This window comes from Lepidochelys olivacea, assembly GCF_965140295.1.
Source record: "Lepidochelys olivacea isolate rLepOli2 genome assembly, chromosome: 9".
In the NCBI taxonomy this organism is placed as follows: domain Eukaryota; kingdom Metazoa; phylum Chordata; order Testudines; family Cheloniidae; genus Lepidochelys; species Lepidochelys olivacea.
This window is the reverse complement of record NC_140419.1, coordinates 50614384-50636968: the sequence shown is the minus strand read 5'-3', so window position 1 is coordinate 50636968 and position 22585 is coordinate 50614384. Positions and strand designations below refer to the sequence as shown.

At 45.7% G+C, this 22585-nt stretch overlaps 1 protein-coding gene across 1 annotated transcript in view; it reads right to left on the bottom strand.

The window, feature by feature from the left end:
• UBE2G2 (ubiquitin conjugating enzyme E2 G2) overlaps window positions 1-22585 on the bottom strand; it is a 55902-nt gene that overhangs the window by 7522 nt on the left and 25795 nt on the right. Inside the window, exons 2-3 of the mRNA XM_084640081.1 lie at window positions 21657-21692; window positions 21515-21560 (exon numbers count right to left, since the gene is read on the bottom strand). Of these exons, the coding sequence (XP_084496207.1) occupies window positions 21515-21560; window positions 21657-21692 (82 nt within the window). The remainder of the gene's footprint in view (window positions 1-21514; window positions 21561-21656; window positions 21693-22585) is intronic.

The following is a 22585-nucleotide window of genomic DNA, read 5'->3' as shown; positions in this document are numbered from 1 at the left end:
ACTTATTAAGAGGATTAATCAGAGACATACAATTTAACCTTGGTGTTGTGAACATCAAAAAGAAATCGGAAAGAAGAGTATATTGGCCTATCAGTACTCCTGCAATAAGAGTCAAAGTGTTAAGAAAATTATTATGCACACACTTGGGATTCCATTAAAATTCAAATAATACAGTTATGGTAGGGGACAGAAAAAAAAAAGATCCCAAAAGTTAAGAGTAACAAAATGATTATTTGTAAAAGACTGTAAGCGGTTAGGGGCAGGAACTCTCTTACTGTGCGTTTATAACACTGAGCACAGCAGGGCACAGAACCTGAATGGGGCCGCCAGCTGCTACTGCAATACAAGTAGTAAAGCATTTCAGAAGATGGCACATCAGTAGCAGCAAGTTACTTATAATGTGCAGGACACTATTCTTGTGCAACACATGCTAATGTCTATTTGAACAACAGACTTCTCCTGTCCTGGCGTGGCTAGCATTACCACCAATATCCCCCATTTAAAGGTGGCTAATGACTAAGATCTTGTTGAAACTTGTTCTGAAAAAGTCTGATATTTGTTTTCAAGTTTACACTTCAGGAGAAAGGTGGTGATATATCAACTCCCGGCATCAGTCACTGCTGTTCAGAGCTTGTCTCCTTGAAGTATGAAACACAGGCTTGCAATGTTCCCATTCAAAGATGTGAGGGCTGGACCCATGACCGGTTCCCTTCCTCACAACCATGGCACACAAAGCATGGTTTGCCCCATGAGACCACTATCTCAGTCATTACAAGCATGGGAAAAGTAATTGAAATGGCACTGTTAAGTTATTTCTCCTTAGGTTTCAAGTCCTCTTCACACTACTTTTGACAGCCAAGTGGACTCTGGGAACTGAAGTTTGTAGTAGAGAAGTTTCCTCTCTGATGAACACCCTGGGGTGTGCTATTGTAGGATATTTACAAGCAGAGAACTGCTGGTATTTGATTACTGGTCACCAGTCAATTGTGATCTCTGGCATTGCAGTGGGGCTGCCGCTAAGACAGGCTCTCTGCCTGCCCCGGCCCCACGCCGCTCCTGGAAGCTGCCAGCGCCACCCCGCAGGGGCAGAGGTCTCCCTCCTCATGCTGCTCCTGCCTTTAAGCACTGCACCCGCAGCTCCTGTTGGCCACAGCTCCCCATTTCCAGCCAATTGCAGAGAGGAGCAGCATGCAGAGCCACGTGCCGCTCACACCTGCTAAAGGGGCCGCAAAGGTGCATTGGCGCTTTCCTGGAGTGGTGTGAGGCCGAGGTAGGCAGGGAGCCTGCCTTAGTGGCAGCCAACCTGCACCGCAACCAGGAACCGCAGGAGATAAGTGCTGCCCAGAGGGAGACCGCACTCCAACCCCCAGCCCTGACCCCCCTCCCAGAGCCAGCACCCACACCCACTCCTGCACCCCAACACTCTGCCCCAGCCCGGAGCCTCCTCCTGCACCCAAACTCCCTCCCAGAGCCCATCCCCTCCTGCCCCCCAACACTGCCCCAGTCCAGAGCCCTATCCTGCACACGAACTCCTTCCCAGAGCTTGCACCCCTCACCCCCTCCTGCACCCCAACCCCCTGCCCCAGGCTAAGCCCAGAGCCCCCTCCCACACTGTGAACCCCTCGGCCCCAACCCAGAGCTTGCACACCCTCCTGAACCCCAACCCGGTGAAAGTGAGTGAAGGTGGGGGAGAGCGAGCAATGGAGAGGGGGGATGGAGTGAGTGGGGCGGGGTTGTGGGGAAGGGGTGTGGCCTCAGGGATGGGGCAGGGTAGATCCTGGGTAGCCCTTAAATTCAAAAAGGGATCTTGGGTATAAAAAGGTTGGAGATCACTGCTCTAAGAAAACCAAGAACAGAGACAACAACTCTTCCTCAGCTTTCATCCCCTAATGCCCCTACTCTACTTGCGCTACATTGATGACATCTTCATCATCTGGACCCATGGCAAAGAAGCCCTTGAGGAATTCCACCATGATTTCAACAATTTCCATCCCACCATCAACCTCAGCCTGGACCAGTCCACACAAGAGATCCACTTCCTGGACACTATGGTGCTAATAAGCGATGGTCACATAACCACCACCCTATACCGGAAACCTACTGACCGCTATTCCTACCTACATGCCTCCAGCTTTCACCCAGATCACACCACACGATCCATTGTCTACAGCCAAGCTCTACGATACAACCGCATTTGCTCCAACCCCTCAGACAGAGACAAACACCTACAAGATCTCTATCAAGCATTCTTACAACTACAATACTCACCTGCTGAAGTGAAGAAACAGACTGACAGAGCCAGAAGAGTACCCAGAAGTCACCTACTACAGGACAGGCCCAACAAAGAAAATAACAGAACGCCACTAGCCATCACCTTCAGCCCCCAACTAAAACCTCTCCAAAGCATCATCAAGGATCTACAACCTATCCTGAAGGACGACCCATCATTCTCACAGATTTTGGAAGACAGGCCAGTCCTTGCTTACAGACAGCCCCCCAACCTGAAGCAAATACTCACCAGCAACCACACACCGCACAACAAAAACACTAACACAGGAACCTATCCTTGCAACAAAGCCCGTTGCCAACTGTGTCCACATATGTATTCAGGGGACACCATCATAGGGCCTAATCGCATCAGCCACACTATCAGAGGCTCGTTCACCTGCACATCCACCAATGTGATATATGCCATCATGTGCCAGCAATGCCCCTCTGCCATGTACATTGGCCAAACTGGACAGTCTCTGCGTAAAAGAATAAATGGACACAAATCAGACGTCAAGAATTATAACATTCAAAAACCAGTCGTAGAACACTTCAATCTCTCTGGTCACTCGATTACAGACCTAAAAGTGACAATTCTTCAACAAAAATCTTCAAAAACAGACTCCAACGAGAGACCGCTGAATTGGAATTAAATTTGCAAACTGGATACAATTAACTTAGGCTTGAATAGAGACTGGGAGTGGATGGGTCATTACACAAAGTAAAACTATTTCCCCTTGTTTATTCCCCCTCCCACCCCCCACTGTTCCTCAGACGTTCTTGTCAACTGCTAGAAATGGCCCACCTTGATTATCACTACAAAAGGTCCCCGTCCCCCCCCGTTCTCCTGCTGGTATTAGCTCACCTTAAGTGGTCACTCTCCTTACAGTGTGTATGGTAACACCCATTGTTTCATGTTCTCTGTGTATATGTATCTCCCCACTGTATTTTCCACTGAACGCATCCAATGAAGTGAGCTGTAGCTCACGGAAGCTTATGCTCAAATAAATGTGTTAGTCTCTAAGATGCCACAAGTACTCCTTTTCTTGTTTTAGGGGATACATACACCTGTCAGGAATGACACAGACGAGGCAGATAGATTGAAAAGAGGTAGGGCAAAGTTTTGTGCTTTCCATTACGCAGCACAGATGGTGGCAGATGAGTTTGACTTAACTTAAAAATGGCAGACCAAAGACCACCAGCTACTAATACCATACCAACATCCAACCAGCATTGGGCCCTTCCGACCATGTAGGTATCTGGAAGCACGCCACCCAAAGGTGGGCTGCAGGAAAGGGAAAGAATAAGAACACCTACTGCAGGTGGTACACAGCCCCAAATATTATGCCATAAATGGAGGAGTAAGGGCACTAGACACAGTCAGCAGTAATTAGTCCTACAAGCCTAGTTAACGCCTTTGGAAAGGTCACACGCACGCAGCCACCTGAGGCACACAAAGAGAGCACAGGATGGGAGCAAGCTGTGCTGCTGGAGGTGCAGGTGACTGGAGCAGCATGGAGGAAAAGGCCATGGATCCACAGGGTTATCAACCTTTTCAGCCTGAGTCTATGCATGAATGTCTAATTGCACAGCCTGCCCACTCAAACCACTTGGCACACGCACAGAATGGGACGACATGGCAAAAACTCAATACGTCTCATGTTGATGCTATTTCTCTCACTAGACACCTCAAAATCCAGCCCTTTGCACTCTTCTGCTCGCTCTCTCATTGGCATACAGCATCTTCACCAGACTGCTACAGTGGCGCAGCTACATCGGTGCAGCTGCACTGCTGTAGCACTTCTAGTGTCAACTAGCCCTCAGTGTCACGTAAGATCCCTGTAGCAACTCCAGCCACGAAAAAGTCACAATAGGAAATGGGTCATTTCAGCTGTATATACCCAATAAGTGTTTTATTCTGTTCCTCTCTTCACAACTGCTGCTCTGCAACATGTCCTGTTCCCCATGGACATGGCGGGCAGCTTCCTTGTTCCCTTCCCCCAGGGACACTCCTCTCCTACTGGCAGTTCTAATCCTGCTGGCATCCCCTAGCTGAGTGGTTCTCATTCAGGGGTCCGAGGCCCTCTGGGGGGCCTTGAGCAGGTTTCAGGGGGTCCTCCAAGCAGGGATAGGATTAGACTCCCTGGGCCCCAGGGCAGAAAGCTGAAGTCCAGGGTCCTGAGCCCTGCCACCTGTGGCTGAAGCCAAAGCCTGAGTAACTTAGCTTCATGGGGGCCCTGTGGCATGGGGCCCCAGGCAATTGCCCTGCTTACTACCCTCTAATGTCTTTTATACGCAGAAAACCAGTTATTGTGGCACAGGTGGGCCCTGGAGTTTCTCTATCATGTTGGGGGGGGGGGGGGCTCTGAAAGATAAAGGTTGAGAACCTCTGCCCTAGCTCTTCTGTTGGCCATTACTGGCAGGTCCAGTCGGGAGGGAGGTGTAAGAGCTACCCCCACAATACAGCAGCAGTCTGCAGGCTGGTAGAAGCAGATGGAAACAAGGCGTTACAAGACACAAGCTGGCCAGAGCAGCAGCAGTTCTCCTTCCTCTTACCCCCTACAATGCATCATCTAGTCACCAGTCAGCACACTGATAAGCGGTGGGTTTGTGCAGGAGCCTGTGCACCTTGCGATAACCGTGTACCAACAGAAGTCTTTCCCACTTCAGCATGGCAACTGCCTTGTGCTATTACTGCCACCACTAGGCAGTCACCCAAACCCTTGTCTAGTAAGAAACCTCAGATTTCCATTACATGTTTCCTAAGCTCTTCTAAAGAGCACAAAGAGTTAACCTGCTCTTATCCCACTCCCCATAAACTTAAAACCAAACATGGGGTTGGGAGGGAGGGGAATATCAAAGCTTGCACATTAAATTACTAGGAAGGTCGTAACACTCTGTTCAATTATACCCACACACATCCTGCTAATTACGTAATCTTGTCTCCAAGGCATGTTCCAGGATTTGCGTGTCTGCACGTCAAGGGAAAATAGCCAGCAGGTATGGCGCTTTTGCTTCTTTGAAGATACTGTTGTGCTGCTCACAGGGACGTCAAACATAGCAGCTCAAAAATCATTTAAAAGATAGGGACTAGGTGGGGACTCACCTAATTGACCGACCAAGAGTCGAACTATCAGTATCAACTACATGTCAGGACTTCTTACCAATTGAGACAAAATACTGAACACTTCAGGAAGCATAACTGCTGTATATGGAGTCCCCACACCTCTCAGCTTTCAGACTCTTGTTCTGTGACATATCCAAGGCATACATAATGCTGCGTGCAATTACATACATGAGAGTTCATGTGGAAGTGTTCTCTATCATATGCATCTAGTACACAAAATAACCAAGTGTCATAGGGTGACCCCGCTTCGACAGGCCATGGCATGACAGGTGCATCTGCCTCAGTTTCCCCGTTCAGAATCCCACCAAACAGCCTCTCTTAATGCAGATGGCCCTTGTGGGGTTAATTTATTACAGAAGTCCTGTGCACATAATTCACAACAAAAGTCCCACAACCATAGTCCAGAATTCCCCCCACATAGTTCAAACAGTACATGCAACATACATCCTGGGCATCTCCCACCAGGCCCCGGCTTCCCGGTACAGTCCTCTCCTATCCTCATCCCAGGACAGCCAGTCCAGCCCTTCTACCCTGAGTGCATCCCCACTCTTCCCAGTGGGAACCCCCACAGCCTTTGTGCCTGGAGAGCATATTTAGTAGGGAACATCCCTGCCAAGAGAGCATCCTTCACTCCCTTTGGCCCTCTCACAGTTCCTCTGGGTCCAGCTCTCTGATCCTGGAATATCAGCCACTGGGTATCTTTCTGTACCTGATTCTCCCTGTCCTTTATAGCCCCCAGGTGCTGTCCTGCCCTCTTAGTTGGCCTGTAGACGAAAGCTCAAGTTCTACAAGACAGAAAAACTGAGTAGGCTTGCTCCTTAAAAGTGTGGGGATTTAGAAAGACTCGACAGGTGGGTTAGTGAAAACGATAAACACAGGCACTAGACCTGCACTTTCTGCTCCTCAGATTACTTTAAAATGAGAGAAACGCATCAATAGCCAGTGAGAATCAAAATTATACTACAGTCATGTTTGTCTTCCTCATGCTTAGAGTAATTCAGCAATAAACACCATGAGCTGACATTTATTCTGGTTACAGTTTAAATACATTTATGTATTAAACTCCTGAAAGTATGTGGAGTTTCTAGTGCCTCACATTCCCTTTTAAAAGCAACAGGAAACCCTGGGGGTTTCTCTGCTCAGATATGCTAATGCATGATCATATATGCCTCATTTTTAGGACCTCTGTTAAACAGGTCAATTGTTTTTGTTTTAGTCATTTGTTGCTGCGGGGATCAAGTTCAAAGGGAAACCACGAAGTGAAACCAAGATGGGATTTTCTACTATGAAATGCATAAGGGTGTGAATTTTAGACCTAAACAACTTGACAGCATCCCATTAAATTCAAGTAGTATGCCAAGAGCACTAAAGTTAAGCAACTATTTGGTTATCCCACTATCTGGGACAGAAATGATCTCGAAGCACTCCACAAAACTTGAAGCTTCAACACCTTATTCTATGATCTTGTCTGACTTCCCATGCTAATCAACGTCGGGTGCGTTGAGTAGTTGGACACCTCCAGGAAAAACCCAGATGATGCGGAAGTTATTAAGGCACCACAGCGACTGGCACTCTTTCCTTCTAGTCAGTACAGTATGGATCCAATGCTCCAGTGTGGTGTTAGGGAGCTCATGGAAATAGCATCTTTCAAATGAAGTGCAAAACCAACTATCACAAAAGATGTGTTGCTATACATAAATCCTGGAGTTCCCCTCAGCAAAGTTCACATCGGGAACTACATTCTGCCCACCTACATTCATCCCCGTAGTTTCAGCTTGAAGTCACCATTTCTCAACCTAAACTGTTGTGATACTGCACAGAGCTGAAACATGGCTAATAACTAACTACCTTTTGATCATGCAAATCTCACATCTTTAACTTTCTCAGAAAGCTGTGCTCCTCCAGAACAACGGAAATCACAAGGCCCTGGACAAAGCATTGCTGCTTGAGGAGATCCAGCTACGAAACAAACATTTATATGGAGCAAATAATCAAGCAATCAATTTGCAAATACCTAGCAAATAATAAGTTGAGATGTAATAATCAGCATGGATTTGTCAAAAACAGATCGTGTCAAACCAACCTAATAGCTTTCTTTGACAGGGAAACAAGTCTTGTGGATGGGAGTAGGGCAGTGGTGGTAGATGTGGTATATCTTAGTAAGGCTTTTGGTACTGTTTTGCATGACCTCAAATGACAGAAATACAGTCTAGATGGAGCTACAATAAGATGGGTTCAAACTGGCTGGAAAACCATTCCCAGAGAATAGTTATCAGAGGTTCACAGTCAAGCTGGAAGGGCATATCAAATGGGGTCCTACAGGGATCAGTCACTTATATTCAATATCTTCATTAATGATTTAGATACAGTAATGGCATAAAGAGTACACTTATAAAGTTTGCAGAGATTACCAAGCAGGGAGGGTTTGTAAGTGCTTTGGAGGATAGGATTACAATTCAAAATGATCTGGACAAACTGGAGAAATGGTCTGAAGTAAATAGGATGAAATTCAATAAGGACAAATGCAAAGTACTCCACTTAGGAAGGAACAAATCAGTTGCACACACACAAAATGGGAAATGACTGGCGAGGAAGAAGTACTTCGGAAAGGGATCTGGGGGTCATAGTGGATCACAAGCTAAATATGAGTCAACGGTGTAACACTCCTGCAAAAAAAAAAAAAAAAAAAAAAAAAAAAAGCAAACATCACTCTGGGATGTATTAGATGTAGGTTTCCCTCCTCCCATTGGTGGGCAGGGACTTGGGACTAGAAGGGGGAAAGAGTGCTGTGAGCCTCATTTATGGTGGAAAGTCTCTCTTGAAGAGGAAGGCTTTGCAATGTTTCCTAAAGATGGTCAGACTCTGGATTCACCTGAACTCCTCTGGAAGACTGTTCCATTGCTGGAACTCACTCACCAGAGAATGCTTTGTTCCCAGCCCTCTGTGCTCGAACCTGAGCTTTGTGATCTGCCTTGTCCCAGAAGAGAACAGCTGTCATGGTGGTTCTCAGATCAAAATTTGGTCTTTCATGTAGCTGGGACTTGATCCATTAATTGCTTTGAAAATTAGGACCAAGGCTGTAAACTGGCATCAGGACCTGACCAGGAACCAGTGAAAGGATGGGAACAGGTGCCTGATGTGATGACAGCCTGAGTCACGGAGAAGGCGGGCAGATGCATTCTGTAGTAACTTGTGCATAGTATTCACATTTAGATACAAGTTACAGTAATCCAGCCTGCAGGAGACAAATGCATGAAACACCACATTCAGGTTCTTGTCCAGAAGGAAAGGATGAAGCTACTGGTATACATGGAAACTGATGGTACCTAGTCATCCAGATTTAGCAGAGTCAGATAGGTCCCTGAGGCTACACCTCTTTGACAAATGGTGGCTGTGAGCCTTCAATGGAAGGCAGAGAATGTCTTGGTCACTTCTTCAAAAAGTGTTTCCCTCCTTGTGACCAGCAACACTTTAGTCTTGCCTGGATTCAGCTTGCACCAGCTGCTCTTCATCCAAGAGCTAATTTCATGTCGGCATTCTGACACATTAGTAGTGGCAGCAGCTGCATCATTTGAAAATGAGATCTAGAATTGAGTGCTATCACCACACTTTAGGCAGCTGAGCCCATGGCATCTCGCTCTCTTCACCAGTAGTCTCACACAGATACTGGAGAAACGGGGATAGTCTGGGTCCTGTGGTACCCCAAAGGTGAAGGCCATCAGAGAGGAGGAAGAGTTACCACAACTCTTGTTCTGCTGGAGAGGAACAACCGGAGCCACTGTTGAGCTGGGCCATCTGCTCCTCCTACGTCAGGGAGGGGGGTTAGTAGCACCTTCAGGTCCATTGGGTCAAAGGCAGCAGAGTGGTCCAGTGCCCATGGTTATGTGGTGATCGTCCTTTAGTGCACCAGAGCGATCTCTGGGCTGTGTCTGGGTCTGAACCCTGTCTGTGAGGCAGCTAGGATGTTGGCAGAGCACCATGGTTAATTACTTCGCTCGGGAACGTTTGGCTGGTGATGAGGCAGCATGTAACGTTGGCTTCTGGAGGCCTGGGATGAGTTAGTGTGTTTTTCAAGGAGTTTTGTAGGTGTGCTTCTCTGAAGGAGGCAATGACTGTTTCCATTCCATTTAACAGGGTATTTTTCCTCTGTTCACCACTAGTGTAACTAAGGGAAGCAGAGCTCTAGAAATATGGTATTAGCAATGTGACGTTCCCCTGGTGTTATCCGGACCAGTGATCTGCTAGGTCTCTCCAATCCTTGACTCTGGGAGCCAGCCTTACCCTGCTCTGCTGTGAGAACCCCCACTCCTGGGCTGTTCATGCACAGCCTCTGGCATGTAAGCTACTCCTCGGATTGTGCAACCGAATGACACTAGCCAATGTCTCCGGCCCCAGACAAAACTCTGGGAACCTCCGTCTTGCAGTGTCAAGTTATGCCCGCTGGACTCTGCAAGCTTATATGAGTTCATCAATTTAACAAAGAAATGGATATGTAACAGCTTGTTATCCCAAGGGGAGTCTCTGACACACTTCAAACCAAACACACTGCTGCAGGTAGAATAAACAAATAAATTTATTAACCACAAAAGATAGATTTTAATTGATAGGCAAAAAGTCAGAGTGGTTACCAAACTAAAATAAAATATAAGCATGCAGTCTAAACTCTCAACTCTATTAGACTGGGCAACATCTAGATTTAAGCAGTTTTCCTCAACCCACTGGATATTGCATTCCTTAATAAACAGGTTTGTTCCTTAAATCTGTGCCAATCTCCTCTGTTGTAGTCTTGTCTTCTTCTCAGTGTCATAGTTGTTTGCAGCGAAGGTGGGGCAGGAGAAGGGTCAAGTATGTGTCCACCCTGTCTGTTTTATACCCTCAGTCCATGTGCTTGGGGAGCACAAGTCCAGGCATGTCTGGGGGGGGTACTGCTGAGTCTCTCCAAGCAAGGTTGAGCAATTCCCCTGGTGAGGCCTCATGCAGGTGAGTCATTGCATTGTAGCTCCCTTGCTGAACAATGGCTGTTGATGGGTTGTTTGACACCCAGCCCGGGCATTGGTTACTTTCCTTGCTGTTGCCTCTGGGGAGCGAATATCTGGCTGATTCCTCAATTTATGGCATGTTTTAGTGACCACCATACAACACAATTCTCATAACTTCATATGCATTAATGATACAAATATATGGATAGAGAAGTGACTTTCAGAAGATCATAACCTTTCCCCGATACCATACAAGGCATGCTTTATATGCACAATTATATGAAAATGAGGAATATGGGGGTTACAATATGCTCCCACAAGGTATAGAATGTCACAAGCAACCATAGTCCTCCTCAGATGGCGGTCTCTGCAGCCAAACAGCAGAGATCATTTTCTGCCCAGCATCACTGGTGCGGATTGTTAAAACTTCCTAACAAAATTTATGATATTTAGGACTCGGAGGACATTACGACTGACTACAAACAGTTCTAAGAGAGGCTAGATGAGACCACATAGCCTTACACCATCCTTCAGAAGATTTACTGATAAATTAAAACACTTGAATAGTTCAGTTCTTCTCTGTCAGAGATCACAGATGGTGGTATCGGGCAACTGTTCACAGGACCTTAGAGCTCTAGCATTCAATGCTCGATTGTATTTCCCTTTCTGATCAAAATGCATGAAAAGCTGCTGAGAAAGACAATATGGGGTGTAGTGCCTATTGCTCTATAGGGTAAAAAGACTGTGCAGAATTTGATTTTTAAAATATAAATCTGACATGTTTATTTTTATTGATTTATATCATCACAATTGCTGGAAATTATGGGAGGGTCAGACAATTATTTAAATATAATAGATGCTGAGATTCAAATGGTTAAAGCTTTATAACCATTCAAGCCCGAACTGTCAACACCACATGTCAAAATATATGAAGTAAAGATCCTTAAATCAAACTCTAAGTTCTCAAGTAGGAAAAATAAGAAAAATGCTCTCTACATTTTGATCATCATAAATGGAAATATTTTTCTGTTGGGTTGTGTGTGTACGGTGGAAGAGATGCACTGTTGGTTTAATATACAACATGAGCAGAAGAAACTCTGGAGTCCATCAATAAGATGCTATTTATGGTGGGAGGAGCAACACTATGGAGAGAAAACCAACATCCAGGTGTGTGCCAAAATAGTAGGGTGAGACAAACTGATGAGAGGATAGGCAATTCTATGATCACTGTTTTCTGTACATTTGTAAATGGCTTCTTTTGTATTTGTGACAGCTGGAAAATTACCAAAAACCACCACCTCATCAGATCCCGATAAAAGGCAATTCCATGATACAAAAAGCCCTTCTCCAAACAAAAGTCCTAAGTCTAAACACAGATCTAAATACTTTTCAAGACAGATTTTTGAAAAATCGGCTTAAATTTGTATTGTTTATATTTAAAAAAAGCAATCTTTAGGCTAACAAAGTTCTTAACGAGTGCTTCTGTATCATTTTGGTGGGCTAAGCTGTTTCTTTAACACAAGCATAAGCTTTCATGGTACACTGCTTTTGAAGTTCAAAGGCAGAATACTAAAAAGGCCCTGAAATGTTAATATTAAATTCATAAACTTGCACAATAAATTCTTGGACCCCACACAGCGTTAAGATATTATCCAGTATTTTGATTAAATCCTTTGACATTTTGGAACAATTTATCACTATGTTGTATGAACCAATCAGCCCTTTTCTAAAGATCCAACCTGCAGACCTCTATTAACTCAGCTGTATTTGAGTGGCACAATAGCATCACAGATGTGCACTCTGATCCGTTTCATACACATTTGTGCGTTAGAAAGACACCTCTTAATATAATCGCCTGGGATAGGTAAACACACATGGCTTTATGGAACCGAAAAACAGCTACTTGGGAAGTTCAAATCAATAAGATCTTAAACTTAACTATTACAGCAGTGCTGCATTGTGTAAACACAGTGTTGAAAGAATTCAGCATTTTAAAAATAATGTTCCTTGCTTTCTAGAAGAGAAACAAGAGTTCCCACTTACACATCTCCCTACTACTTTAACCGGCTGTAATTCTTGTATTTATGCTTGGTGGGTCCTTCACATGTGCTACAGAAGGCCCCTTAAATTAGTCAAAACGAAAAAATGTCAAGCCTCCTGTTTGCCATTTCACCATTTATGCTGCTCGTTTACTTTTTGCATTGTATCTCTCTTGGACAGGGCTAGACTAATTAGTGGCACTTCATAGTCTGTTTAATTTCCTGGACATCATGCAGCATCAGCACAAAGTTGCAATTTTGTGGTTGCACACAATGCTGGGGGAAGCTTACATCCAAATATAAAGTACTAACTGAACTTTCATTTTAAAAGTAATTAAAACTTTCTATAAGATTTTGTCATATTTATTTATAATAAACAGTTTTGAGGACAAAGATACCTGAATCTCTGCTTTTATTGCCATTCAGCTTCAAAATCTATCCAGTGTTAAAATGCAAATTTTCGTATCACATGCCAAATAAATAAATGTAACAGTAATAATGCTTAATTTGCACTGACAGAAATACCACAAGCTAAACGTACTTGAGAGTTTTCACTTTAAAGGGTGTTCATTTTCAATGCCAGCAAGAAGTCTCTGGCTATTTACATCTGCATTATAGTGACAAGGGAAACAAAAATATTTTATGCCTAACAATACACTTTCAAGTTTCTCCATTGTGTGTCCTCCATGACAGCTCTCACTGTTTGGGAAAAAGAAAAGGAGTACTTGTGGCACCTTAGAGACTAACCAATTTATTTTAGCATAAGCTTTCGTGAGCTCACGAAAGCTTATGCTCAAATAAATTGGTTAGTCTCTAAGGTGCCACAAGTACTCCTTTTCTTTTTGCAAATACAGACTAACACGGCTGTTACTCTGAAACCTGTTTGGGAAAGAAATTGAGTTATCAGTACTTCCTCACTCTAAGGAGTTTGTCAAACCCTGGGAGATTTCTAAAGTCAACCAGATCGTCACACTGTTTAGAGAATACTAGTGAGTGCTCACCTTTCACAGCTACACACATCATACTTCTAAGAATGCTGATTACCACATTTCCAACTAGAAGACACTGCATAAAGGATCATGGTAAACATTTCTGGACTTGGATGCCTAAAAGTTAAGCAATGAATGCATATTTAGAAATTAAATTATCTTATTTTCAGAGACGTAGAGGATCCACAACTCCCACTGATATCAAAGAAATCTTGAAATTATAAGTCTGCTTCCCAGGCCAAAATTTTATTAAGACAGGGGGTACTAATTGGTTGTATCACTTCAAACCAATATTTTTCTTCTTCCAGAACAAGTCAGAGATCCCATTCTTTAATTAAAAATATCACCTTCACCCACTTCATGGGCTACAGACCTCAAGTGCTCCAGTCACCAAAACAGGCTAGGTAAGTTCTTACAACCATGGTTGTATTCCGTATTCATTTGATGTCAATAATTTCAACGTTTTTAAAGTTTAAGTCATTCTGTAAGTGTATCCCTGTAAAGGCCGGTTAGCAGGGATGGTGAACAGGCATCAGGTTGCTTGCAGAGCCTACAATTCCACCACTCAGCACCACCACCTTTGTTTTTATAACTAGTGCATGCCCATCCCAGTTTGGGATTAATACCCATTTATTTATAGCTGAATGAAGTTTATCTGGGAGTTTGTCTGGCCCTTTAGAGGGACCACATGGAAGTTAAAAGCTGCACTGTCAGAGAACTTTCAGCCTGTGTGCATGCAATACTGGAAAGCATGACTGTTTGAAATATCGCACACCTGGGAGTTATTTCTGCTGCCTAATGCCAGCGGATGTTACACATACCTAAAAGGCGTCCAGAAATGCTGGCAAAAGGTATAACTTCTACATGGACTCTTTCAGGGTGTGTGAACTTTTTGTTAGGAAGAGTCTGCCTCACTATTACCAACCCAGAACACAGTTCACTGGAAAAAGGATGCATTTTGGATAAGTTTCATACCACTACTCTCCATGTGGGACATCATTCCCTGAAAGTCCAGGGCTCTCATCTTACCATTCCATGTCTAGATGGAGGAGTGGCCTGCTATACGCCCTCTCCTCCAATGCTGTCAAGGTGCACTGTCATTCAGGGCTACCTGGCCCTCTTGGCTATGATTAAGGTAGGGGAAAGGGAAGTCACCTCCTGTTCCCTGAGGTGCATTGGGAGGAATCTTATAGACAGAGGTATGGGTTGACATTGGGAGGGTCAGATTTACCCTTCACAGATCAGCTCTGAGAGCTGTTTTGTGGCTCGGAGCAGCAGAAGCTCATTGCCCTAAACAGGGGTTACTTTGGCACCTGCGTAACCGGTCAGATCCCAAGTAGAGATTACTATCTACTTTGAGCTCAGACTGATTTGTGAGAGATCACCAGCAAGAGTTAGAAGTTATTTCAGACATACAAAGATGGTCCCCTGTGGAGGTTACACCTAGCCCTGGTCTACACTAGGAGTTGAGGTTGAATTTAGCAGCGTTAAATCGATTTAACCCTGCACCCGTCCACACGACGAAGCCCTTTTTTCCGACTTAAAATCGATTTCCTTACTCCACCCCTGACAAGGGGATTAGCGCTGAAATCGGCCTTGCTGGGTCGAATTTGGGGTACTGTGGACGCAATTAGACGGTACTGGCCTCCGGGAGCTCCATTGTGACCGCTCTGGAAAGCGCTCTCAACTCAGATGCACTGGCCAGATAGATAGGAAAGGGCCCGCGAACTTTTGAATTTCAATTTCCTGCTTGGCCAGCATGGCAAGCTGCAGGTGAGTGCAGAGCTCATCAGCAGAGGTGACCATTCAGAGCTCATCAGCAGAGGTGACCATGATGGAGTCCCATAATCGAAGAGAGCTCCAGCATGGACTCAACGGGAGGTACGGGATCTGATCACTGTATGGGGAGAGGAATCCGTGCTATTAGAACTCCGTTCCAGTTTTCGAAATGCCAAAACATTTGTCAAAATCTCCCAGGGCATGAAGGACAGATGCCATAACAGGGACCCAAAGCAGTGCCGCGTGAAACTGAAGGAGCTGAGGCAAGCCTACCAGAAAACCAGAGAGGCAAACAGCTGCTCTGGGTCAGAGCCCCAAACATGCCGCTTCTATGATGAGCTGCATGTCATTTTAGGGGGTTCAGCCACCACTACCCCAGCTGTGTTGTTTGACTCCTTCAATGGAGATGGAGGCAACATGGAATCAGGTTTTGGGGATGAAGAAGAAGAAGAAGATGAAGTTGTAGATAGTTCACAGCAAGCAAGCGGAGAAACCGGTTTTCCCGAAGCTGGGAACTGTTTCTCACCCTGGACCTGGAGCCAGTACCCCCCGAACCCACCCAAGGCTGCCTCCCGGACATGCCAGGCAGCAAAGGGACCTCTGGTGAGTGTACCTTTTAAAATACTATACATGGTTTAAAAGCAAGCATGTTTAATGATTAATTTGCCCTGGCATTTGCGGCTCTCCTGGATCTACTCCCAAAGCCTTTGCAAAAGGTTTCTGGGGAGGGCAGTCTTATTCCGTCCACCATGGTAGGACACTTTACCACACCAGGCCAGTAGCACGTACTCGGGAATCATTGTAGAACAAAGCATTGCAGTGTATGTTTGCTGGCATTCAAACAACATCCGTTCTTTATCTCTCTGTGTTATCCTCAGGAGTGTGATATCATTTATGGTTACATGGTTAAAATAGGGTGCTTTTCTTAAGGGGACATTCAGAGGTGCTCGTTCCTGCTGGGCTGTTTGCCTGTGGCTGAACAGAAATGTTCCGCGCTGTTAGCCACAGGGAAGGGTGAGGGGCTAGCCATGTGGTGGGGGGAGGCAAAATGCGACCTTGAAACGAAAGCACATGTGCTATGTATGTAATGTTAACAGCAAGGCTTACCGTGAAAGAGTGTAGCCATTGTTCTAGAAAATGTGTCTTTTTAAATACCACTGTCCCTTTTTTTTCCCCTTCACCAGCTGCATGTGTTTCAAGGATCACAGGATCTTCTCCTTCCCAGAGGCTAATGAAGATTAGAAGGTGAAAAAAAGGCACTTGCGATGAAATGTTCTCTGAGCTCATGCTGTCCTCCCACACCGACAAAGCACAGATGAATGCGTGGAGGCAGACAATGTCAGAGTGCAGGAAAGCACAAAATGACCGGGAGGAGAGGTGGCGGGCTGAAGAGAGGGCTAAAGCTGAAAGGTGGCGGCAGCATGATGAGAGGAGGCAGGATTCAATGCTGAGGCTGCTGGAGGATCAAACTAATATGCTCCAGCGTATGGTTGAGCTGCAGGAAAGGCAGCTGGAGCACAGACCGCTGCTACAGCCCCTGTGTAACCAACCGCCCTCCTCCCCAAGTTCCATAGCCTCCTCACCCAGACGCCCAAGAACGCGGTGGGGGGACCTCTGGCCACCCAGCCACTCCACCCCAGAGGATTGCCCAAGCAACAGAAGGCTGGCATTAAATAAGTTTTAAAGTTTTAAACTTTTAAAGTGCTGTGTGGCCTTGTCTTTCCCTCCTCCACCACCCCTCCTGGTGCTTCTCTCCTCCATCACCCCTCCCGGGCTACATTGGCAGTTATCCTCCTATTTGTGTGATGAATTAATAAAGAATGCATGAATGTGAAGCAACAATGATTTTACTGCCTCAGCAAGCGGTGATCGAAGGGAGGAGGGGAAGGTGGTTAGCTTACAGGGAAGTAGAATGAACCAAGGGGCGGGGGGTTTCATCATGGAGAAACAAACAGAACTTTCACACCGTAGCCTGGCCAGTCATGAAACTGGTTTTCAAAGCTTCTCTGATGTGCAGCGCGCCCTCCTGTGCTCTTCTAACCACCCCGGTGTCTGGCTGCACATAACCAGCAGCCAGGCGATTTGCCTCAACCTCCCACCCCGCCATAAATGTCTCCCCCTTACTCTCACAGAGATTGTGGAGCGCACAGCAAGCAGTAATAACAGTGGGAATATTGGTTTTGCTGAGGCCTAACAGAGTCAGTAAACTGTGCCAGCGCGCTTTTAAACATCCAAATGCACATTCTACCACGATCCTACACTTGCTCAGCCTATAGTTGAACAGTTCCTGACTACTGTCCAGGCTGCCTGTGTACGGCTTCATGAGCCATGGCATTAAGGGGTAGGCTAGGTCCCTAAGGATAACTATAGGTATTTCAACATCCCCAATAGTTATTTTCTGGTCTGGGAATAAAGTCCCTTCCTGCAGCTTTTGAGACAGACCAGAGTCCCTGAAGATGTGAGCGTCATGTACCTTTCCCGGCCATCCCACGTTGATGTTGATGAAATGTCCCTTGTGATCCACCAGTGCTTGCAGCATTACTGAAAAGTACCCCTTGCGGTTTATGTACTCGCCGGCTTGGTGCTCCGGTGCCAAGATAGGGATATGGGTTCCATCTATCGCCCACCACAGTTAGGGAATCCCATTGCAGCAAAGCCATCCACTATGACCTGCACATTTCCCAGGGTCACTACCCTTGATATCAGCAGATCTTTGATTGCGTTGGGTACTTGCATCACAGCAGCCCCCACAGCAGATTTGCCCACTCCAAATTGATTCCCAACTCACCAGCAGCTGTCTGGCATTGCAAGCTTCCACAGAGCTATTGCCATTCGCTTCTCAACTGTGAGGGCTGCTCTCATCTTGGTATTCATGAGCTTCAGGGCAGGGGAAAGCAAGTCACAAAGTTCCATGAAAGTGCCCTTATGCATGCGAAAGTTTCGCAGGCACTGGGAATCATCCCAGACCTGCAACACTATGCAGTCCCACCACTCTGCGCTTGTTTCCCGGGCCCAGAATCGGCGTTCCACGGCATGAACCTGCCCCATTAGCACCATGATGCCCACATTGCCAGGGCCCGTGCTTTGAGAGAAGTCTGTGTCCATGTCCTCATCACTCACGTCACCGCGCTGATATTGCCTACTCGCCCGGTTTCGCTTTGCCAGGTTCTGGTGCTGCATATACTGCTAGATAATGCGCGTGGTGTTTAATGTGCTCTTAATTGCACAAGTGATCTGAGTGGGCTCCATGCTTGCCATGGTATGGCAAGAAAAAAGGCACGGAACGATTGTCTGCCGTTGCTCTGACGGCGGGAGGGGCGACTGACGACATGGCTTACAGGGTTGGCTTACAGGGAATTAAAATCAACAAAGGGGGTGGCTTTACATCAAGGAGAAACAAAAACAACTGTCACACAGAATGGCCCCCTCAAGGATTGAACTCAAAACCCTGGGTTTAGCAGGCCAATGCTCAACCCACTAAGCTATCCCTCCCTCTGGTATTTCAGGCAGGACTTCACGGAGGGAGGGAGGGAGAGAGGGGGGAGCAAATGAATACAAAACAGATCTGGTCTATTTCTTGTTTTGATCCACTCCATCTATCTTTTACATCTTTGGCTGGCAGCAGATGGTGCAGAAGGACTGCAAGCCATCCACATCTCCTGGCTGCTTGCCAGAAGATGGTGCAATAGGACTGCTAGCCATCCACATCTCCTGCCTGCTCACCATAAGATGGTACAATAGTACTGCCTGCAGGACTAAAGAGAATGACCTGGTCGAGTCACTCCTAATTTAGTCCCTGCACCCATATCTGCCCAGGCGCTCCTGACTGACCTTACTGAGGCGGCCAGGAGCACCTCGGACATGATGAGGATGGTTTTCGGGCCTATTGTACCGTCTGCTGCCATAAGGCAATGGGTTGCTGCTGCTGTGTACCAATGCAGTACCGTGTCTGCCAGCACCCAGGAGACATACGGTGACAGTGAGCTGAGCAGGCTCCATGCTTACCTTGGTATGGCGTCTGCACAGGTAACTCAGGAAAAAAGGTGCAAAACGATTGTCTGCCGTTGCTTTCACAGAGGGAGGGCCTGATGACATGTACCCAGAACCGCCCGCGACAATGTTTTTTGCCCCATCAGGCACTGGGATCTCAACCCAGAATTCCAATGGGCAGCGGAGACTGCAGGAACTGTGGGATAGCTACCCACAGTGCAACACTCCGGAAGTCGACGCTAGCCTCGGTACTGTGGAAGCACTCCACCGAGTTAATGCACTTAGAGCATTTTGTGGGGGGGGGGGACGGACACACAATCGACTATATAAAAACGATTTCTAAAAAAACAACTTCTATAAATTCAACCTAATTTCGTAGTGTAGACATATCCTTAGGAATGTAAAAGGTTAACCAGTAAGCATTAGGCTTACCATTAACTGGACCTTAACTGTTTACCCTGGCCGTGTTGGGCCGGTGGGCCAGAGGGACCCTAGCCCCGGCAGGCTGGAGCGGCCCCGGGAGCAGCGGGCAGGCCAGTGGGATCCCAGCCCCAGCCGCCCCGCCGGAGTGACCTTGGTTAACGGTTAACCAGTTAAATGGTATAATTTTAATAATTTAACTGGTTAACTTTTTAAATTGATATTTACATCCCTAGGAAGTTAAAAGCTATAAGCCTCTCACATGATTGGCAAGAAAGTGCATCCTTTCCTTTCAGATGTAAGGCCTCACTATGCCTAACCATACCTTTGTCAACTCAAGATTGGACTATTACAACATGGTCTGCACAGACTACACGTTCATACCATCCCAAAGCCACAGCTATTGCCAGACAAGGCAGCCCACCTACAGAGCAGCTTTCCACACACAGCATATTACATCTGTGCCATGTGATCTTCATGGGCTACACACTGACTTCTGGATGAAGTTTAAGGTGTTGATTACACCATGCCTACCCCTATATTATCTGAGCTCCTCCCAGAAAGCTAACGGTATGTCTACACTTGCAGAGTTTTTGCGCTATAAGTTACACCAGTGACAGGGAATGAGTGAAAGTAAAGCACTGGTTTGTGTACTCACTTAATTCCTGAGGTGTCAGACAGTGTTTACATTAGCAGCACTTCCATCACTGCGCTCTAGGGCAGCTATCCCACAGTGCAGCTCTCTCCAGTTTCATGATGGGTCTTGTGGGAAGGGGAGAGGGGGAGGTGATGGGGGCATCCTGGGTCCCTGCACAGTCTCCTCTCTCCAAACACTGATAAGCTCCAGTAGCTCAGCATTGCTCCATGCAGGGGTTCGTTTGCTCCATGGAGCAGGCATTGTCACCGGGCCAGATAAGTGAGTACTTGCCAAGAAAACAGGAAGGGGAGTTTCAAACTTCCTGGGGGCTTTACAGGAGGAGGAGTGGATGTCTGTTTACCTGGCATTGGAGCAGCAGAGCTGCTGGCTAGAGTGGTCACCTAGGCATTGTGGGATATCCTCCAGAAGCTAAAAGCTGTGTAAACAGGAAGAATGCGTCTTCACTTGCACATCACCTCAAAAGCATCACCAGTAAGAGCTGTACGCTTCTCGTGGAGGTGGTTTTCTTTTTGTGGTGTAACAACTTAGTTTCACTGCAAAAAGTCACTGGCAAGTGTAGACACTTCCATAGTTTTTGTACAAAAAAGGGACTTTTTCCGCTTTAAATGGCAAGTGTAGACATGCCCTAAGTAAGCATCTATATGTTCTACAAACAATGCCTATGGACCCTGTATGCTCCATAACAGTAAATGTGGAGCTTGCCAGATCATTCTGGCACCTTGGTTAAGTGCTGGAGGGGACAAAACGAAAATTAATTTTGGAGACAAAAGGAAAACAGATGTAACACTGGCAAACTGTCTTCTTCTGCTTATAATGTGAGAAATCTGTCCCTATTTTGTTGAATTTAGTTACCTGTTTTCACAGTCTGCAAATCAGGCAACTCATTGTTTTCCAAGTTATTTACGTACACATTAAGTAGATGTAGTGCCAGCAATGATCCCTGGGGTATGCCACTACACCCAGCACACTACTTCACTGGGCCAACGTCACAAACTTTTCTTATTCCTTCAACAATATGACCATCAGCATAAGACGACTCAAGTGCAAGTGTTCTATTTTCAAATCCAGATCATGGTCTGATGGCAGAGAGGTTTCCCAACTTCCCCCTTTGAATACGGACTGAGCAGATTGCATGGAGTTCTCTTTTACGCAAGAATATACAAGACTGAATTAAGATTTTCTGTATTAATGCTCTCCTTTATGACAAGCTAGTCCAAAAAGTTAAATGTAAGATGAAGTTTAACTCCAAAGGAGTATCAACTCACATGATCAAGGCTTCCCATTCAAAGAAGTTTTCTTCATTCATAGGCCCTATTTAAAGAAAAAAAAAAAAAGATACATCATTGCTTTACGAACAACAGTCAATGACACATACCTACATAACATGAGTTCTATATAGCTCCTTACCTGCTACTATTCCTTCTGGTGGATTCAGGGTTAACTCTAAAATTCAGAATTAAAAGAAGATTGTTATTGATACAGTAGTTTCTTTATATTACTTAAAATTCAAAGAATAAGACATTTAACCTATCAATTGGATTGCTGTAGCTCAGCATGCTAATTCCTGACAAGCAGCAACAGTCGATCAGATATCAGGAAAAACTTGGGAATGTTCTGATTCCTCCTACTGGTTGTCTACTCTCCTCATCGGTTGAGTCTTCCAGAGAAGAAACACCAACACATCAAGCTCACAGAACGAAACCACTTCATGAACTAACACAATCACTGACTTGCTAGCCAACCTGGCTTTAAAAACCTTTCCTGAAACCCAATACACAACAATTTGAACTTTAAGGAGAAAAACCACTGTTCCACCCAAACACAGAAAACATGCACGCTTTTTCAGGGTGGGATATTCTGAATTAGCACACAGAGTTATCAAAGTTCAATGAACAGGGAAAGACTTTACTCCCATGGCCTCACTGCATTAATTCAAAACTGATGACATCTTCACCCCAAACACAAGCCAGAATACAGCGAGGAGGAGGAACGGACGCAGAAAGATTTGATGGGAATAGCTGCATACTGTACTGCAGCTGCTGAGGACTACATCCTATCTGTACAATTTAAGAAATGTGAGAAAAGAACCACAGAACAGCCTTGAACAACTGGCTGACTAGTCAAGGAGTCTTTCCTGTCTCCAGACAGTCACAGCCTGACTAAAGCAAACCTTTACCTCATCACGACACAGTTCATCTGCAGCTTCATAGACAGCTGACAATTCCTGATTCACCAAGCTATAGTAGACTTAAATCCATGGCCCCCTGATTTCAGACTCTCCCATAAGATGAGCATCCTGAGGCAAGAACTCCATGCATCCGATGAAGTGAGCTGTA